Source organism: Neophocaena asiaeorientalis, unplaced genomic scaffold (assembly GCF_003031525.2).
Source record: "Neophocaena asiaeorientalis asiaeorientalis breed wild unplaced genomic scaffold, Neophocaena_asiaeorientalis_V1.1 scaffold443, whole genome shotgun sequence".
NCBI classification, from domain to species: domain Eukaryota; kingdom Metazoa; phylum Chordata; class Mammalia; order Artiodactyla; family Phocoenidae; genus Neophocaena; species Neophocaena asiaeorientalis.
Genome location: NW_020171808.1, coordinates 957,808 through 974,302, shown reverse-complemented (window position 1 = coordinate 974,302; position 16,495 = coordinate 957,808). Strand labels below are relative to the sequence as shown.

At 55.4% G+C, this 16,495-nt stretch overlaps 1 protein-coding gene across 7 annotated transcripts in view; it reads right to left on the bottom strand.

Moving 5' to 3' along the window:
* The window catches only part of SPATA13 (spermatogenesis associated 13), a 50,206-nt gene that overhangs the window by 12,329 nt on the left and 21,382 nt on the right, over positions 1–16,495 (bottom strand). For 6 of the 7 annotated variants that reach the window (XR_003004447.1, XM_024754375.1, XM_024754479.1 and 3 more), the window contains 4 exons: positions 4,426–4,562; positions 3,182–3,361; positions 2,719–2,904; positions 1,195–1,374 (listed from right to left, as the gene is read on the bottom strand). Coding sequence is in view for 6 of the 7 variants with exons in the window: in XM_024754375.1 (XP_024610143.1) it covers positions 1,195–1,374; positions 2,719–2,904; positions 3,182–3,361; positions 4,426–4,562 (683 nt within the window). In the remaining variant the exon portion in view is untranslated. Of the gene's footprint in view, positions 1–1,194; positions 1,375–2,718; positions 2,905–3,181; positions 3,362–4,425; positions 4,563–15,542; positions 15,786–16,495 lie in introns of those variants that run through there. The other variant, XM_024754683.1, reaches the window with a different exon arrangement.

The following is a 16,495-nucleotide window of genomic DNA, read 5'->3' as shown; positions in this document are numbered from 1 at the left end:
CACCCCCCGGGCTTCCCAGGGGGCCCCTCCCAGCCCCCTGAGGCTCCTCAGCCCCAAGGCCGCCTCCTTCACACAGGTCCACCTGCCCGCAGCTGCGGTGTCTTCGGCCTGGGTCCTACCCCAGTTTATACCTGGCTGTCCTCTGGCTCACCATCTCTCCAGCCAAACCCCTCCTTCTGCATCCCTGATGCTGTCACCCTCGCCCAGGCCCACCTCCCTGTTTCCCCAGAAGCAGTGACACCTCTGTCCCCAAGCTAGGCTCTCCTGTCCTCCACAGCAAGATCCGCGTGCCACTCTGCAGCCTCACCTTGGCTGACCTGGAAGCTTCTCTCCTACGACTTGTTCCCGTGAACCTCCTGCTCTGGCCAAACAGTTCTCCTACGAAGCCCCAAACAGGCCCAGAGCCGTCACGGGCCCACCCCTCCAGCTGGGGACGGCCACCAGCAACAGCATCTCCAGCCGTTTAAAGATAGTCCACCCGAGGATCGGCCCGGCCCCCATTCCACAGCCACTGTAACGCTGCTGGGCCCAGAGGAGCGAGTGCTACACTAGCCCGGTCACTGGTGTTAGCACCACCGGTACTGCGCCCTGACCATTCTGGCTGGGGATGGAATCTTCTTGCTCTGAAATCTGTTGTATTAAAAAGTGACAGTCAGTCACCAGTGAGCGAGCTCAGCCCAGCATCCGGAGACTGTTCTGAGGCAGGTACAGGCTTGGGTCCCAGAGCCGCACGCCTCTGGCCTGAATCCACTTCTGCCAATTACTCATGTGTGACGCTGCGTCACTTACTCTGGGTGAAGCCTGGCTCCTGCATCTGGAACATGGGGAAAATAATCATACCTGCAGCACAGCAGTACAGGAGCTGGCATACAGCCCTGAACACAGCGATTAACACTGTCTATTAATATAATAGACACCTGGTAGGTACTACTAGAAACTACCCCAAATACAACCCCTAAGTCGAAACTGCATAAAACTGAAAAGATTTTGAAGTAATGGACTCGGGGCACTCAGATAAAGACCAACCACGTACAGCAGTCCCCTTAGCCCCCGTCCTGCAGGAAATTAATCTAGCGAACAAAGGAAGAAATGAAACAAAGTGGAGCAAAACAAAAAGGACCCCTGCGCTTCAGCGAGAAACATTTCAAAATGAGTTAGCCGGACGCTATCAGTAAGAAGTGGAGGGCGACGTACATGTTCAAGAAAGCAGGACCCTATTTCACTCAGGTGAGGTTCCTCTTGATTGTACTGTTTCTCAAGGTCTTTCAGGAACTTTCTTTGGAATTTGTAAATATCTTCAATGTTTCCAAAAATGGTGGCGAGCTGTGCGACCGTGAACATCGCCGTGTGCTTGCGACACTGTCGAATGTAGCCCTACAAAATAGGAAAGTGAGGCTTGGTTTCAAATATTAGAGCTCAAAAATTGGTACTGTCACACTTCTTCTAAACTCTTAAGATAACCATTCTCTCATTCCTAAGTGCATTTCACAGCCGAGAAGGCCTATCCAATACAGACGCCATCGCTGGCTGAGCCGCTCAGGGAGCAACGCTCACTGTCACGGCCCAGAGCCAAGAACGGCTTAGCCGAGGGTTCCACCATCACCCAGTTTCTACAGAAAACAACACAGATCCGTAGACATCTAATCTGAGGCCTAATCGGCGCACCACTAATTCTCTACACCCAATGCCCTGCTTGTACGCGGCTTGGGTAGGATACGGGGGTAGGAAGGAAAGGCCATAAAAACGTGTAACAATTATGCCCAGATGGGCACCGTGTAATTACACAGACTGAACTGACTATACGGTAAAACACAGACCACTGACTCCTGGGGATGAATTTTAACAGGCTATAGGCCAGCAGGTCTGGTTTACGTCTGGGCTTCCTCATCCGTAATGGGGGCGCGTGAGTGTCATGGGGTCCGTGAGTGTCATGAGTGGGGCGCGTGAGTGTCATGGGGTCGAGTTAAGCCGGTGAAGGGCACGGTCGTGCTCAACAGGTATCAGCAGTGACTGTTTCCCTAAAATGCCACTTCAGAGGAACTCCCTCAACCGCAGGTTCACACAGAACAAGACGGCTGCCACAAATACGCCCAAGCCGGGGGGTCCTCATCTGGGGGTCAGCAGGGCGGGGGCGGGGGGCCTGCCTCCTACTGGACTCTCGCAGCTGCACGGAAGGCGCAGGCACCAGCACTCACGGCCAGGACGCCAGGGTGACCCGCGGGGCGCACGACAGTCTAGGGAAACGCTCTACAGAATCCACAGAATTGAAAACACCACAGGGGAGAGACTTGGCTGCTGAGCGGGACCTCAGACCCTGCAGGACAGAGCCCGGGACGTCGCCAGATGCCCACATCTGCATGACCCGGGGTCTCGCTGTGCGCCAGAGATGAGAGGCAGTGGCTGGTGGACGGTGACAAACCTTCGGTTCTTCGCAGTCAGCTGGGTCTCACTCACAGGTGCTGCCTCCCCTGAATGTCACTGCCTCTGAGTACCCGTGGCAGCTAAGTCCCGCAAGGAGGTCGCCGCATCTCACCCTGAAGACGGCCGGCCGCTCACGCTGCCCGGGGTGGACCAGCATCTGGTGAGCGAGTGGCCTGTACAGGGGCCACAGGCGGGGGTGGCGACGGGGCTCCAGGAACACGCGTGCGCAGAGGGTCTGGCTGGGCGCGGAGCGGCCACACGGCACGGCACGCGGTGCCACGAGGCCCCCAAGCTCACCTCACAGATGTCCCGGAGGTGCTTGATGTACACCCGCTCGGTGTCCATGATCTCCTGGATGACGTTGGTCCGCATCTGCTGCTTGCTCTCAGGGTGCTTGTGGCGGCCCCGGCCCGCGTCCTCCGCCGGCTCCTCGCCCGGGGTGCCGCTGGAGCCCTCCGCCAGCTCCTCCTGGTTGACCCGCAGCTGCGGTCACACGCAGGGCACAGGTCAGCGGGGCGGCACCCGGCCCGCCCCCGGTTTCCACTCCCTGGGGACGGTGAGGAGGGTAGCGGGGGAGGGGCGCGCCGGGCACGCACGGCCGAGCTGAGCATCGCAAACGCAGCGGCGGCGCCAGCCGCCCCGCTCACCCCGGTGGGAATTCTCCCTTCCCACACCCCAGCCTCTAGGAGGTCTGGTTCAAAGGATGTCGAGGGGACAGTGGCTCTTGCCCCTGAGCCCCCAGAGGCAGGAAGACACTCACTCGGACGAAGCTGGCGGGGAACCAGGCCTCCCTGTCTGCGCTGCGGCCCCACCACCAGTCCTTGTGGGAGGCTTCCAGGACCTGGATGACGTCCCCGGCCTTGAAGCCCAGCTCCTGCTCGTCCATGGTCACGTGGTCCCACAGGGCCTCAGCGCAGACCACGCTGCCATCGCTGATCAGCTGGAATGCAGAGGCGGGCGCTCAGCGCGGAGCGCGGGGACCCTGAGCTCGCCCGGCCCCCGAGTGTTCACGCCGATGGCGCTCAGCCGATGCTCAGCGTGTGACGTCACACGACAGGGATGGGGAGAAGTACCGGGCGGGCACCCCTCCTGTGCTCTTAAAGGAACCCCCAGGTCCACTCATCTGGGAATCGGTCATCCAGCAAGTGTGACTATCTGGACGCTTCGCCCTGGAAAGGGCTTCTGAGCAGCCAAACTAGACGTCCTGGAGCCGAGCCGTCAAAGGTCGGCACACCCTTTCCTGCAAGCCCCTCACGCGTCACCCAGAACCTGCTCTCCGTTCTTTCCTCACAATCTTAGCGGACTCTGCATCTCACTGTGTTGTTTACTGCAATTAAAGAGAACACAGCATGACGTCTAGATATTCAGCAGGTAACTTAAGCTCGTCTGTAAGCCGGCTGTAGGGGCTGAGGGCCGTGCAACCACTCAGCTCCCGGGATGTCATGGGGACACCGTGGATCCTATAGCAACAACTGGTGATGTTGCCAGAGAAGTTACACTCCACGTGCTCTGTTCACGAGCTCCAAAGGCTAGAGGCGCCTTCTGGAAAGACTTCTGTAAAAAGGCCTAAAGATGCAGAGCGGCGGGGAGAAGCCCAGATCCGTGGTGAGGAACACGTGGTTAAGTTCAGCTCTGCCGTCTGCTAGCAAGTCGTTCAGCCTCAGTCTCGCAGAGTGTTTGCTAAAATGCGGACGGTAACTAACGTTCCCCGCCTAGATTTATTATAACAAATGTAGGGAAGGCATATCCTGAACTGAGACGCCCTCTCCACGCATAAGGATGGCCGCTCTGACCGGGAGGGATGTCTTTAGTTACCTGCAACACTAAATCACATAAATCAACCTTGAAAATGCAAGAAAACCATACTGGCTTTCTAACCAGATTTCTAGGTTTTAGCATATGTTCACTAAGAAATAATCAAGAGAGCAAAGTACGAGTGGGTTCCGGACCCTGAAAACCGGGCCTCCTGCGCTGGCTGCTGCCGTGTGGAATTAAGCCCAGTACCTCGTTGATGGCCAGCTGCTCCCCGCCCGGCTGCAGGTACCGGGGGTTGGCCCGACAGAGGTCTTCATAGCTGTAGTCCTCCTCGCTGCCATTGTCATCCGCTAGGGCAGATGACTCCGCACCGCCATCAGAAGAAACTGAGAGAGAGAGAGAGAGAGAGACGGTGCAGTTTAAAGGACACAGCTAATGTCAAAAATATAACCACAAAACCTATGACCTCTGAGAACATGCCCTCAGGGGAAAGTAATCATTTGTATCTAACCCAGAATAAGAGACCATTAGAAAATGTCTACTGATCTAGTAATCCAAAGGTAGCAGTTGAGGCTAAGGAGAGCCGGGGTTGGGTGTCCCTGTCGGTGAGAAAGGGGAATTTCAGAGACTACCGCCAACGGTGACGCACAGGGTTATTTTGCGAGTCAGGATACTGAGCGAACGATGTGTGATCTCGTTGGAAATTTGTGCTCCCCAGTGGATATACAAGATCCAGATAATGTCTCTAACTCATGTGTCAGTAAGCTTGAGGAGGAAACGAAAGTGGAAAATATTGATACAATCCTTCTTTTAAAAAGTGTCCTGCTTCCGTCGTTTCCCCGCAAGGCACAGTGAGGTGCTGCTAAAATCAGAAGGTGCTGACGGTACCGTGAGTGAAGCCGTGCACCGTGCTTCCTAGTTGTCACAGAGCGAAGGGCCAGGACTCAGTGTCAGGATGAGCAGTTAGCTGGCACCTTTACCAAAATAAGAGAGAGCCCTTATGAGGACGGCTGTGGCATTTTGGACGGACCACCTGGCACTCAGGTCTCCTGCTGGGACAGTAGGCCCCTCACCAAGGCTCGTCTGTCATTGAACGTCCGCTGTGAGGAGGCCAAGGCCCCATGGCGCAGGCACCTGGCTCTTGCCTGAGGACGCAGTGTGGCTGGCCTTGGGCACGAGAACATCTGACAAAGGATGGGACCGGAAGGCAAGCCTAAGGGTTAGGGCAAGCACCGGGGCTGCTCTCGCAGGGCCTGAGCAAGGGAGTGGCAGGTTTGAACAGAGGCCCCCTGGCACCGCAGAAAGACACCAGGCGTTCGAGTGACTGAGGCCCGGTCTGACCCGTAGCCCCGCCCCTTGCGGGCGGGGACCGGAACCAGGTAAGTCAGACTCTCCCAGCTCCACGCGCTTCCGCTGTAAACGGTAGTTTCTTTCTTTTTGGAGAATTAGGTGGGATGATGTGTGTCACGTTCCCAGCATCCTTGGTCCGTGGCTGGGACTCGCTCAGAGGACCCACCATGGTGATGGCAGCGAGCGCGGTCGTGGCTGGGCTGAAGGAGCGCGCCTTGGCCTCAGCACGCGGCGGGCGGGGTGGGCGCTGTGCCCAGGAGACCGCGGGGAAGGCGGGCCAGCTGGATCGGGAGGGCTCACCGTGCCACAACACGGAACCGGCCGCCGGAAGCGCAGTGCGAGGACCCGCACGTCCAGCTGGTGTGGCAGCAACAAAGGGGGAAATCAACGATGATTCGGAAACTGCCGAATTACTGGGAGAACTTTCCAGAAAGGGAGTCTGGGGAGGAGCCGGTGGGGCAGGAGGGTGAAGGCCGAGCTGGATGCTAGTGGGATAGCTCCGTGCGTCCTGCTTCCTTCAAGGGCCTGAGAGTCGGGATTTCTAGTAACTTTACCCTCGGGGGACGGGTCTACTTTCTAAACTGAGGAATCTGTTTTTTAAAAATGAGATATTTTCTTTTATTTTAAATTTGTGTTTCGTTTTATTTTTTAAAGTGAGATATTTCCTAGTCTTTATTTTGTACTGAGTCTTCAACATCTGATGTGCCTCTTACATTCCCAGCCCATCCCCTCTGGACGAGCCACGTTCGGGTGCCCTGCAGACACCTGTCCGTCCCAGGACCGGGCTCCCAGCTCTGCACACCAGGCCCTCAGGGCTCTCCTCCTACCCTCACTCCGGCCCTGCCTCGCTCGATGCACACCTCCCATGGGTGTGTGTGTCCGTGTCCGTGTCCATCCTCAGGCTCCGTGCGGCCACTCCTGCCCTGCGCTGTGGTCACAGCGCTCTCAGGCAGAGGACACGAGGTCACCTGACTGTTGCTGGGTTGCGTCTGGGGGGTGGGGAGAAAGCCCAGAGGAGGCAAACGCACTTGCGGTAAAGGCACGAGCCTTTCTCATCAGGCTAGCAGGGAGGTAACGGTAAGGCTGCAACCCTCCTCTAATCGAGGCAGCTGACCCAGCACTGCACCCACTAGCACGGTGAGTAACAGCGGGCCTGGTCTGTCAGGGCCCAGAGCACCGAAGGCCGCGATGAGCCCCGAGCATCCCTCCTCCCGTCTCAGCGGGACTGCTGCGCTCAGGAAAGTCAAACACCTGGGCCCCTCCCCACAGTGGAGTCAGAAACCACGCTGTCCCTAAAGACCCTCCGAACTGCGTTTCCCAGGAGAATTCTTTACTACCTCGTCTGGAGTTGCTACAAAAATCAGTAAAGGGGAAAAAAGCCAGGTGATAACGTGCAAACCCAGAGTTCACAGGAGTTTAATGAAAAAAGGATTCTGTCAAAAAAAGGCTGAACCTTTACGGGAGGCAGAGGGTAGAGTTATCTGGAAACAGACGTGAACCTCACATGCTGGACGGGTGTCTGACCGCATCACGAACGCCTGGAAAAGAGCTCCGGCCGAGGGGCCTCAAGAGAGCGTTTGGGTCCCTCGGGTCAGCGTGTCCTGAGCCACAGAAACGAGGTGGTCCCTGTGCTGTGAGCCCGTTCGGTGGGGTAGAGCGGGGGGCCTGGGCGGGAGAGACGCCGCGTCTCCAGGGACCAGCAAAGGAATCGGAGAGAAAGCCCCTGGCAAATGTCCTAGCTTGACCGACTTTCCAGCCAAATGAGCTGGAGCCAGCCTCTGGGCCTCTTCCACCCCACGTGCCCATCTGTACAATGGGCACAAGTCCACACGTCCCATCTGTTCAGAGGTCACTCTTCTGCCTCACGTCCCACCTCTGACGCGTCTGCAAATCCGGACCCTCCCCTCAGCACGTGTCCAGAACCTGCCGCTCCCCATGGCTCCCCATAGCTCCCCATGGAGCTGTGGTGGCCTCGGCCACCTCGAGCTGGGTCACTGCAGAAGCCCCTCTGCGCCCCCACCCCGCCCCCTCCACGAGTCTCACCAAAGCGGCCAGAGTGATGGTGCTAAACCCCCCAGACATCGGACCACTCAGGCCCCTGCCCCAAGCTACCCACGGGGGACAAAGCCCAGGTCCTTGAAGACCCCCCCCAAAACACACACCATATCTCCCCCACACACACACATTCAGCTCTGACCCTGACGGCTGCCCGCTTCCTGAACCTGGCTCCCCTCCTCAGGGCCTGCTGTTCCCTCCCCCAAGGGCTTCCCCGACATCCCACCGAAAACTGCCCAGTCTTCTCTCCCAGTTTATTTTCCCCACAGCATTTATCACCACCTAAGATACTTTGCTTGTCATCTGTCTCCCCCAGTAAAAGGTAAGCTCCCTAAAGCCTGCATTGTTCTCCACTGTACTCCTGGTACCCGGACCACTGCCTGGCGCACAGGTGCTTGGTTAATACTTGCTGGAGGCCTGACGGACGGATGGAAACACAGCACACGGGCAAGAGCGGGAAGGGGCTTCGGGGCCAGACAGACTGCTTTCAAACAACGGTGCGGCACGATGGGTTTTGTGTAGGTGGGGGCCCTTGGTCACCCCTTTGTTTTTTCACCTGCAAACGTGGATGATAATACCCTTCTCAACGGGTCATCTGTCAGTTCTCAACCAATAATTGTTACTCTTAGTTTGCTGGGAACCTCAAGTGAAATGACATACACAAGAGCACCCTGTCGGCTGAAAGGCAACGCAAAGCGCAAGGCCAGCTCAGCGGGCGTCTGCAGTGTGCCAGGCGCGGCTGAGGGCGGGTGCCATCAGCCTTCCCACCTTACAGATGAGTAACTGAGGCCCCAACACCACACGTGGGCCAGACAGACTGCTTTCAAACAACGGTGCGGCACGATGGGTTTTGTGTAGGTGGGGGCCCTTGGTCACCCCTTTGTTTTTTCACCTGCAAACGTGGATGATAATACCCTTCTCAACGGGTCATCTGTCAGTTCTCAACCAATAATTGTTACTCTTAGTTTGCTGGGAACCTCAAGTGAAATGACATACACAAGAGCACCCTGTCGGCTGAAAGGCAACGCAAAGCGCAAGGCCAGCTCAGCGGGCGTCTGCAGTGTGCCAGGCGCGGCTGAGGGCGGGTGCCATCAGCCTTCCCACCTTAAACTGAGGCCCCAACACCACACAGCTGGGGCAGCAGCAGGGCCCCAAGCCCAGGGCGTCTGCATCCCGCCCACTGGGGGCCGGCCCTCCCAGGGCTGCCTTTGCTATCGGTGTCAGAAATCACGCGGTGCCCACATCCTAGCACTTCCGCGTCGCTCAGGGCCCTCTGCTCGCCGTTTCCTGCCCCCACTCCCAGCGCATCTGACTGACCTCATCCTCTCCCGTTCAGGGCGTTAACTGCTTTCATGGTCTTAGAAGTCCCTTCTAAGCTGATGGCTCCCTGTGTTTCTGTCCCATGATTTACAGGCATTTTATGGAGTTGGATTTTTCCAGCGCCTGCGCGGGGGGGGATTAGGTGGCACATTTTGAGGCTCTATCTGCACGGAGCACGGTTCCCTGTCACACCCACACGTGCCACCTTTACATGTGTGTTTCCCTTCTGAGGCCGGAACTCCCTTGAGAGAAGAGACGGGGTCTATTTTTGTACCCCCAGCACCCAGTGTCATGCCTGGCATGTAGAAGGCATGCAGTTAAGTGGACTGCAAATTGCTGATGAAGTTTACCTCTTCATCTGGGGGCACGAGGGCTGGGGGGAGGCAAGGTACTCACCTGGGTCTCCCTCTTTCCAGCCTCCACCCCGCCCCGGGCCACCCCCATGCTGCCCCAAGGCCAACTTCGGAAAACATGGTTCCACCGTGTGTGCAAGAAACCACACAGCAGTCATCACAAACTCTTCCGCAGGATGCCACCTACCCCGGCCCCACCAGTTAAACAGTCCCCTGTCCCACCCAGAGCCCACCCCGCTGGGCAGACCTCCTCCCCGCGGCTGCCCTCCCCCACCCCACCCAGCAGCCCCCAGCTCGACAGCATCTCCTCACCAAGGAGCGTGTGTGTCACGTAAAACCTTCCACTGCAGACGGAGGTTCACACGGTGCCTTTCTCGGAGATTAAGTTTCATTCTTTCTTTTTTAGCGGTGACTTTTCCTTTGGGGTGTTTTGCATGATGTAGATTCATGTAGGTTCAGCAGCGTTAAGTACATTCACATTGCCGTGCAACCATGTCCAGAACATTTTCACCTTTCGCGAAACTGAAACTCTGTCCCCATTAAAGACTCATTCTTTCTCCTCTCCCCCAGCCCCGTTCCTTGGCAACTAGCTTTCTGCTTTCTGGTCCTGTGATCTGAACGCTTTACATCCTTCATGTGAGTGGAATCACACGGTATTTGCCCTCCTGTGGCTGGCTTATTCCATTGAGCACAGTGTCCTCGAAGTTCATCCATGGAGTTACCTGTATCCAATTTCCTTCCTTTTTAAGGTGGGATAACACGCCACTGCACCTAATACCATCCGTCTGTCCAGGTGCATTTGGGTGGCTTCTGCCTCTTGAACGTGGCCATGCAAATACCTCCTCGAGATCCTGCTGTAAATTCTTCTGGATGTGCATCCAGAGGTGGGATGGCTGGTCGTGGAGAAATTCGATGTCAGCTTTTCTGAGGAACCTCCACACCTTTCTCCATGGTGGCCGCACTATTCTACACTCTCACCAATGGCACGTGGGGTTCCAGCGTCTCCAGATCCTCCCCAGCTGTACTATTTCTTCTGTTGAATAAGTAGGTGTGGAAAAGCCGTGTTTGGAAAGCATCTTGTAAACGCTGAGCGAAGTCTGTTGCAAATTGAAATGAAAACCTTGAGCTCCTAGACAGAGGATCCTGAGAGCAGACGTGCTGCTCGTCCACCACGCCTGTCAAAGCGGCCACCACGCCCGGTGGGAATATCCTTCTGGTCTAAAGGCTCTGCGTGCTGATGACAGCACCCACCTCTGCAGGGACAGTTCTGGGACCACAGAGTAAATCTGCATAAACAGTCTACGTTTCTGTAACATGAGTTTATCCCGCGCTTGTCTAATCATCATGGTCAGCATCCCCTGTAAAGGGGATGTCATCCCGGGTCTCGAGGGGATGCACTGGGTGGACCACTGCCCCCTTCACCCGCGGGTCCCTTCACACAGTCGTACCTTCAGATTCAGCCCCTGAATCCTCGTTTCCCCCCAAATCTCTACACACTTCCTGGATGAACCGATCTGAGGAAACCCCGTCCACATTTCCAGCCCTGGCCTGACACAGCTTCAGAAACATTCAGCAGAGAACCCTGTAGCCATAGAGGACGTGCCACTGTACAGTCAGGACGGCTGCAGACAGTGGAGACGATGGGAGTCTTTTTTTTTTTCAATTTGATTTTTTTTTTTTTGGCCACGCTGCGAGGCTTGCAGGATATTTTTTTAAAATTAATTAATTAATTAATTTTATTTTTGGCCGCGTTGGGTCTTCGTTGCTGCGCATGAGCTTTCTCTAGTTGCGGCGAGCGGGGGCTGCTCTTCATTACAGTGCGTGGGCTTCTCATTGCGGTGGCTTCTCTTGTTGTGGAGCACGGGCTCTAGGCGCGCGGGCTTCAGTAGTTGTGGCACGCGGGCTCAGTCGTTGTGGCGCACGGGCTTAGTTGCTCCGTGGCATGTGGGATCTTCCCAGACTAGGGCTCAAAACCATGTCCTCTGCATTGGCAGGTGGATTCTTAACCACTGCGCCACCAGGGAAGTCCGACAATGGGAGTCTTATAAAAAAGGCCAACGATGAACAGTGTCCACACTCCTTGGGGAGGGTGACATTCCTCTGTCTGAACCTGGATTTCACGTCTGTGAGGGGACAAAACCTGACAACTGATCCTCAAGGTGAGTTTTTAGGACAGGACACATCACACATCAGCAACAACGGAAAACTTTATCCTATAACACACGCCGGAGGTTAAGGCCTTCTTACAGGATCCTGAGTCCCACTTGCGGCAAACAGGTCCCCAGCCCGTGTCCCGGCAGGAATTTTTCTCAGGACACACATCAGATCTCTCCTGTTTGGCTTAATTTTGCACGTTTAAGGACTTTTGATCAGAGGGATGGAATTTCAAAAGCACAAGACCTTGCTGGGACCCCAGCCAGGCCCCTCTTTGCAGCTGGGGAAAACTGTCCCCTTACCTGTCACATGGGGTCGGGGAGGGCAGGGGACAGATCAGGGGAAGGTAAGAGCTAACATGGCGGGTGTCATAACTGGGCACCTGCGGTGCAGGCCACATGGGTGTGGACACCTGACCGGCACAACATTCTCCAGGGGTGTCCCACTGAACGCGGGTCACTTCAGGGAAGTTCCCGTACTTAGAATAATCCGTTAAAAACGCGGACGTTAGGAAACCTGCTGGTCACTCAGGCTTCCTCAGGCTGGAGACAAACCGTTCTCACGGGCCATCCTAAGAGCAGAAATGGCAAAGCCAGGTGGGCGGGTGGGCGGTGTGCGCTCAGAGCCCAGGGCGGCCTTCACGGGGAGCTGCTGCAGCCGTGTCTGGACCACCGGCCAGGTCCCTGCACCCGGCGCAGCTCCCGGGCCCCAAGATGCAACAGGGGACATGAACCCGGCCACAGGGGGCCTTGGATGTCGGAACACACCCCCGACTCCAGGGCCACTCCTCTAGGATGGATGGCGTCCCATCACAGGGGTTTGCTGAGAACCTCTTTCCAAAGCTCCCCAAGCGATTCTGATGCCTGGCTACATTTGGAAACCACAGGCACTCAGGCTAAGCTTCCTTAACCCCACGTGCAGGGGTCTGCCCTGGGATGTGCGCTGTGTGGCCCGTCTACACAGCGACATAGGCTGGAGAATACTGGATTCTGACTCGTTGCTTGAACACCTCCGCTGTAGCCACTTTGTTAGCGTTCCCTGCGTTCTACAAAAAGGACGCGATCCTGTGGTCCACACTGACCTGCCCACCTGGAGCGATGTCCCCACCCGAAGAGCCCATCAAATGCCCCCTTCTCCTTCGGGGCGGCCAAGCTCTCACGCCCCGGTGATGGGCTATGGTTTTCCACTCTCCTGCCTACGTTCCCTGCCCCTGTGAAGTAACGGTGTCCGGTTTTCAAACGTTCACCATATTTACACTGTCATCAGATTTTAGCCGTTTCACTACAATATCCTCCTCAGCCGTGTGTGCGTCTCTCCTCACGTCTGCCCCACTCCTGCCCCATCTGACTTCCTCAGGGGCAAGACCATGCTTATTCGTCAGTGTCAGGTCACCGAATTAAAGCACGAAATTCTTCCTGCCTAGAATTTAATGTTGCTTCTAGGAAAGTCCCTATTAGCCTAATTTAGACTTTCAAACCACTTTCCATACACAGTATTTTTGAATCTTTTAAACATGTTGACATTAAGAAGGTCAAAAAGGTACTAGAAATGGACGCGCTACCCTTCACTGATAACCTTTTATAATGTCCACGGGTCTTCTGGAAATAGCCCTCCCAGCAGAGAACTTTACATCTGGACTCAGCTTAGGGCCTCGGCCACCTTCTGATGCCCGAGCAGTGATGGCAGTCACGTCACGGTGGAACTTAATTTACACCAAACCTCCAAGGTGCACTGTTTCTACAAGGAGTTTAAAAAGGTTTGTTTTAAACCACTAAAAGTGAAAAATTTTCCTTCTTCTCAATGTAAAGGCAAATCCTGCCCTAGAGGTGTATCCTATATGCTCTCTATCACCTGCGGAAGGGGCACTCTGAGCCCTGAGACAGGCAGGTTGGGGTTTGGGCCGGGAGCCCTGGGCAGGCACTGCCCCCGGGGTCTCTGTGCCCCTGGGGACGCAGCAGCTGGACAGTCGTCAGCCTCCAACCCAGCCCTGGGGTTAGGCTCTGGGCTCCTCCGCGTCCTGCCACGAGCCCGGGCGCTCTACCCTGGGCTTGCCCCTCGCAGTCTGCTTTCTCCTCTCTTCCTTGGGTGTGGCTCTGACCGCGGCTGCCCGTCCATCGCCCCTCTCCTCCACTCGGCCGCCCCCTGGCAGCTCGAGGCTGCTCACCACGCCCCTCCCAGCTCCTGGCAGCTGCCTTGCAGGCTGGCTGAACAAATCCTGGGGAGGATCCCTTCCAGTCTCACCACATCCCCAGAATGAGCTCACAGTGTGTACCAGGCACTGTGCTAAGTGCTTAAATAAATCATCCCATCCAAGCCATGCACGCCTCCAGGAATTACTACTGTCTGTTTAAACAGGAGGAAACTGTGGCTCAAAGAGGTTAAGGAACTGCTCCCCAGAGGTGGGGCTGGAATTCAACCCCACATCTGTCTGGCTCCCAAGCCATCCTGCCATGCACCTGCCTGGCCCTGGCCTCTCTGAGCCGCAGTGACTGGAGAGCTCCCGCCCCCAGTCCCTGCAGGACATCCCTCCCGGGAGCCGCCGAGCTGTCCCGTAGGCCCCCTGGCCAATCAGGGATCTCAAAGAAAACAGAGCCCCCCATTCAGCAAGCTCTCCGCTTTATTTTACGCTGGCATGTCACTTAAGGATGATTAAACACTGCGTTTGCATCACACACACATACACGCTTCGTACAGCGAGTACGTGAAAGACGGTCCAGGGAACACACCGAACCAGTGGGAAAGAGAAGATTCGGGCCGAGCTGCCTCCTTCTTTCTCTTTATAGCCAGGCTCATCAAAGGCCAGCAGGGCTGGAGTGCGGGAGCCGGAGGGCACACGGGGGGGGGGGGGGTGCGGACCCCACGCAGGAGGCCTGACCAGCTGCGCATCCCAGCGACGGGAGAGCATCTGGCTCAGCGTGGAGGCTGCGTCCAGCCTCCCTCGGCCTCCGCACACTGGGAGTGAGGATTGGGACCCGTGCCCACTCCCAGGAGCAGAGGAATGCGGAGGGCGGGCTCCATCAGGCCGGCTGCCCTGGAATAAACACAGGCGCACACACACCCCTCCCCCGCCCAGGGTGAGGCCGGGCGGCCAGCACTCCTCCACGCCGGACAGTGGGATCACCGGCCACTCAAGTGACAAGCACAGCCACTTGGCAGGCAGGCCTGTGCTCTGAACACAGGAATATCTGGGCTACTTCTTTTTCTTTTCCTAAATGTTTGTTAGTGAAGAGGCCAGAAGCAGGAGCCCTAATCACATCCCTGTCTGCTGTCGGCCTGCACAGAAAGCCAGCCAAAACAAGGAGGAAGCACAAAATACACACTGCATTGCAAGGCCCAAGGCTGACTTCAGACTCACCTGTAACTCCCACTCATTTCAGCCTGAGCTACTGATGTGAGGCAAAAACAGCGACAAGACTTCTTTTTTTTTAAAGCATCCTACTGCATCCATGTGTAGCAGTCAGCCAGAATTCTTTCTGTGAAGCATTTTTTCTCACTCCCTTTAAAGAATACACGGGTTCCAATTGATAACTTCCTAGTATCAGAGAACCATGTTTCTTTCACACTTAAATAGGAATTAGTCCAGCTGACAACACTCAGAAAAACACTGACAAGCAGTATAAAGCACCATACAGTAACGGAGTCTTGGGCAATAACACTTTCGCAAACAGTCGACAGTATTTTTCAAAAATCAATTCATACCCTTAAACCTCACACACCCCAAGTTAGCAAGGAACACTGTTACGGACCCCAACAATAATCTCCTGTATAAAGAAATTTCATGTAACAGAAGCAAAAACTAGCGCAACAAAAACCAGATCCGTAACTCATAACGGATAGTCCACGTTTGATTCTTACTACTTTCTATTTCACACCAAAGGCTGTGCTGTAACCCAAACCAGCTTCTCTGATTCACTGTGCCCATGCCTAGAACTGCCCTCAGGAACCCGGGCCGGGACAAGTGAGCTTTCTCTCTCTCTCTCTCTCTCTCTCTCTCTCACACACACACACACACACACACACACACACACACATCCGACCGACAAGAAGCAGCAGAGAGAGCCCTGCAACTTGCAAGGACACAGAGGGGAATCGGCAACATGGCCAGACACAGGAGTCCGTTCTCTGCACACGTACCCAGGTGAAGGCTTTCCAGACTCCAGAATCTTGCAATTTCCCCTCTAGCCACCATCCTTCTGTTTGGAAAACGGCCGCGTTCAGAGCGGGGCTGGGGGGTGACTGTGCATCACGGAGACTCGCACAGGCTCTGGCTGAGGAGACGACAGAATCGCTTATTCACTGCTGACGCCTGTGCCTGCCCGGCCAGAGCCTCACTGCTCACAGCGCCCGCCCACGGGCGGCTGAGGTTACAGCCTCAGACTGGACGGCGGGGAGGAAAGCCTAAACGCAGGCCAGACGGCCACCCAGGAAACCAGGCACCACATCTGCCTACCAGGGGCCCCGGAGAGCCTCCGATGACGGTGGGAGAAAGGCTGCTCTTCATTACAATCCCAAAGCCCGAGGCAGACCCGAAGAGAGCTTTCAAGATGTAAGCTATTACATACAGGATGGACAAACAACCAGCTCCTACAGTGAACTATATTCACTACCCTGTGATAAAGCATAATAGAAAAGAATACTTTAAAAGAATGTATGCATATGTATAACTGAATCACTTTGCTGGACAGCAGAAACTGACACAACACTGTCAATCAACTGTACTTCAATTAAAAAAAATAAAGGGGCGGGCTCAGAAGAAAAAAGAAGGAACCTATTTCCTGGGGGAAGAAGCAGAGTTCGCTAGGTTCAAACCTGGAGTTGGGATTTCACGCTAAGGCATGACAAAAATTTCAGTTGTGATATTACACTGTTAACTGCAAATCTGTGAACTCATTTTAAAAGTGGGATTTGTTTAAAAACGTATGTGTAAATATGTGTGTACCTTCTATGCTGTGACAAGGATGTGCATATCTCTTGCTATATAGAGTATCTGTTCCCTATAATGAAGAGAATTGCTTTTTTTTTTTAAAGAGGCTCTCTCTAGCTGACACGGGTTATTTATTTCCTGTGTACTTTTTCCCCAGTTACCT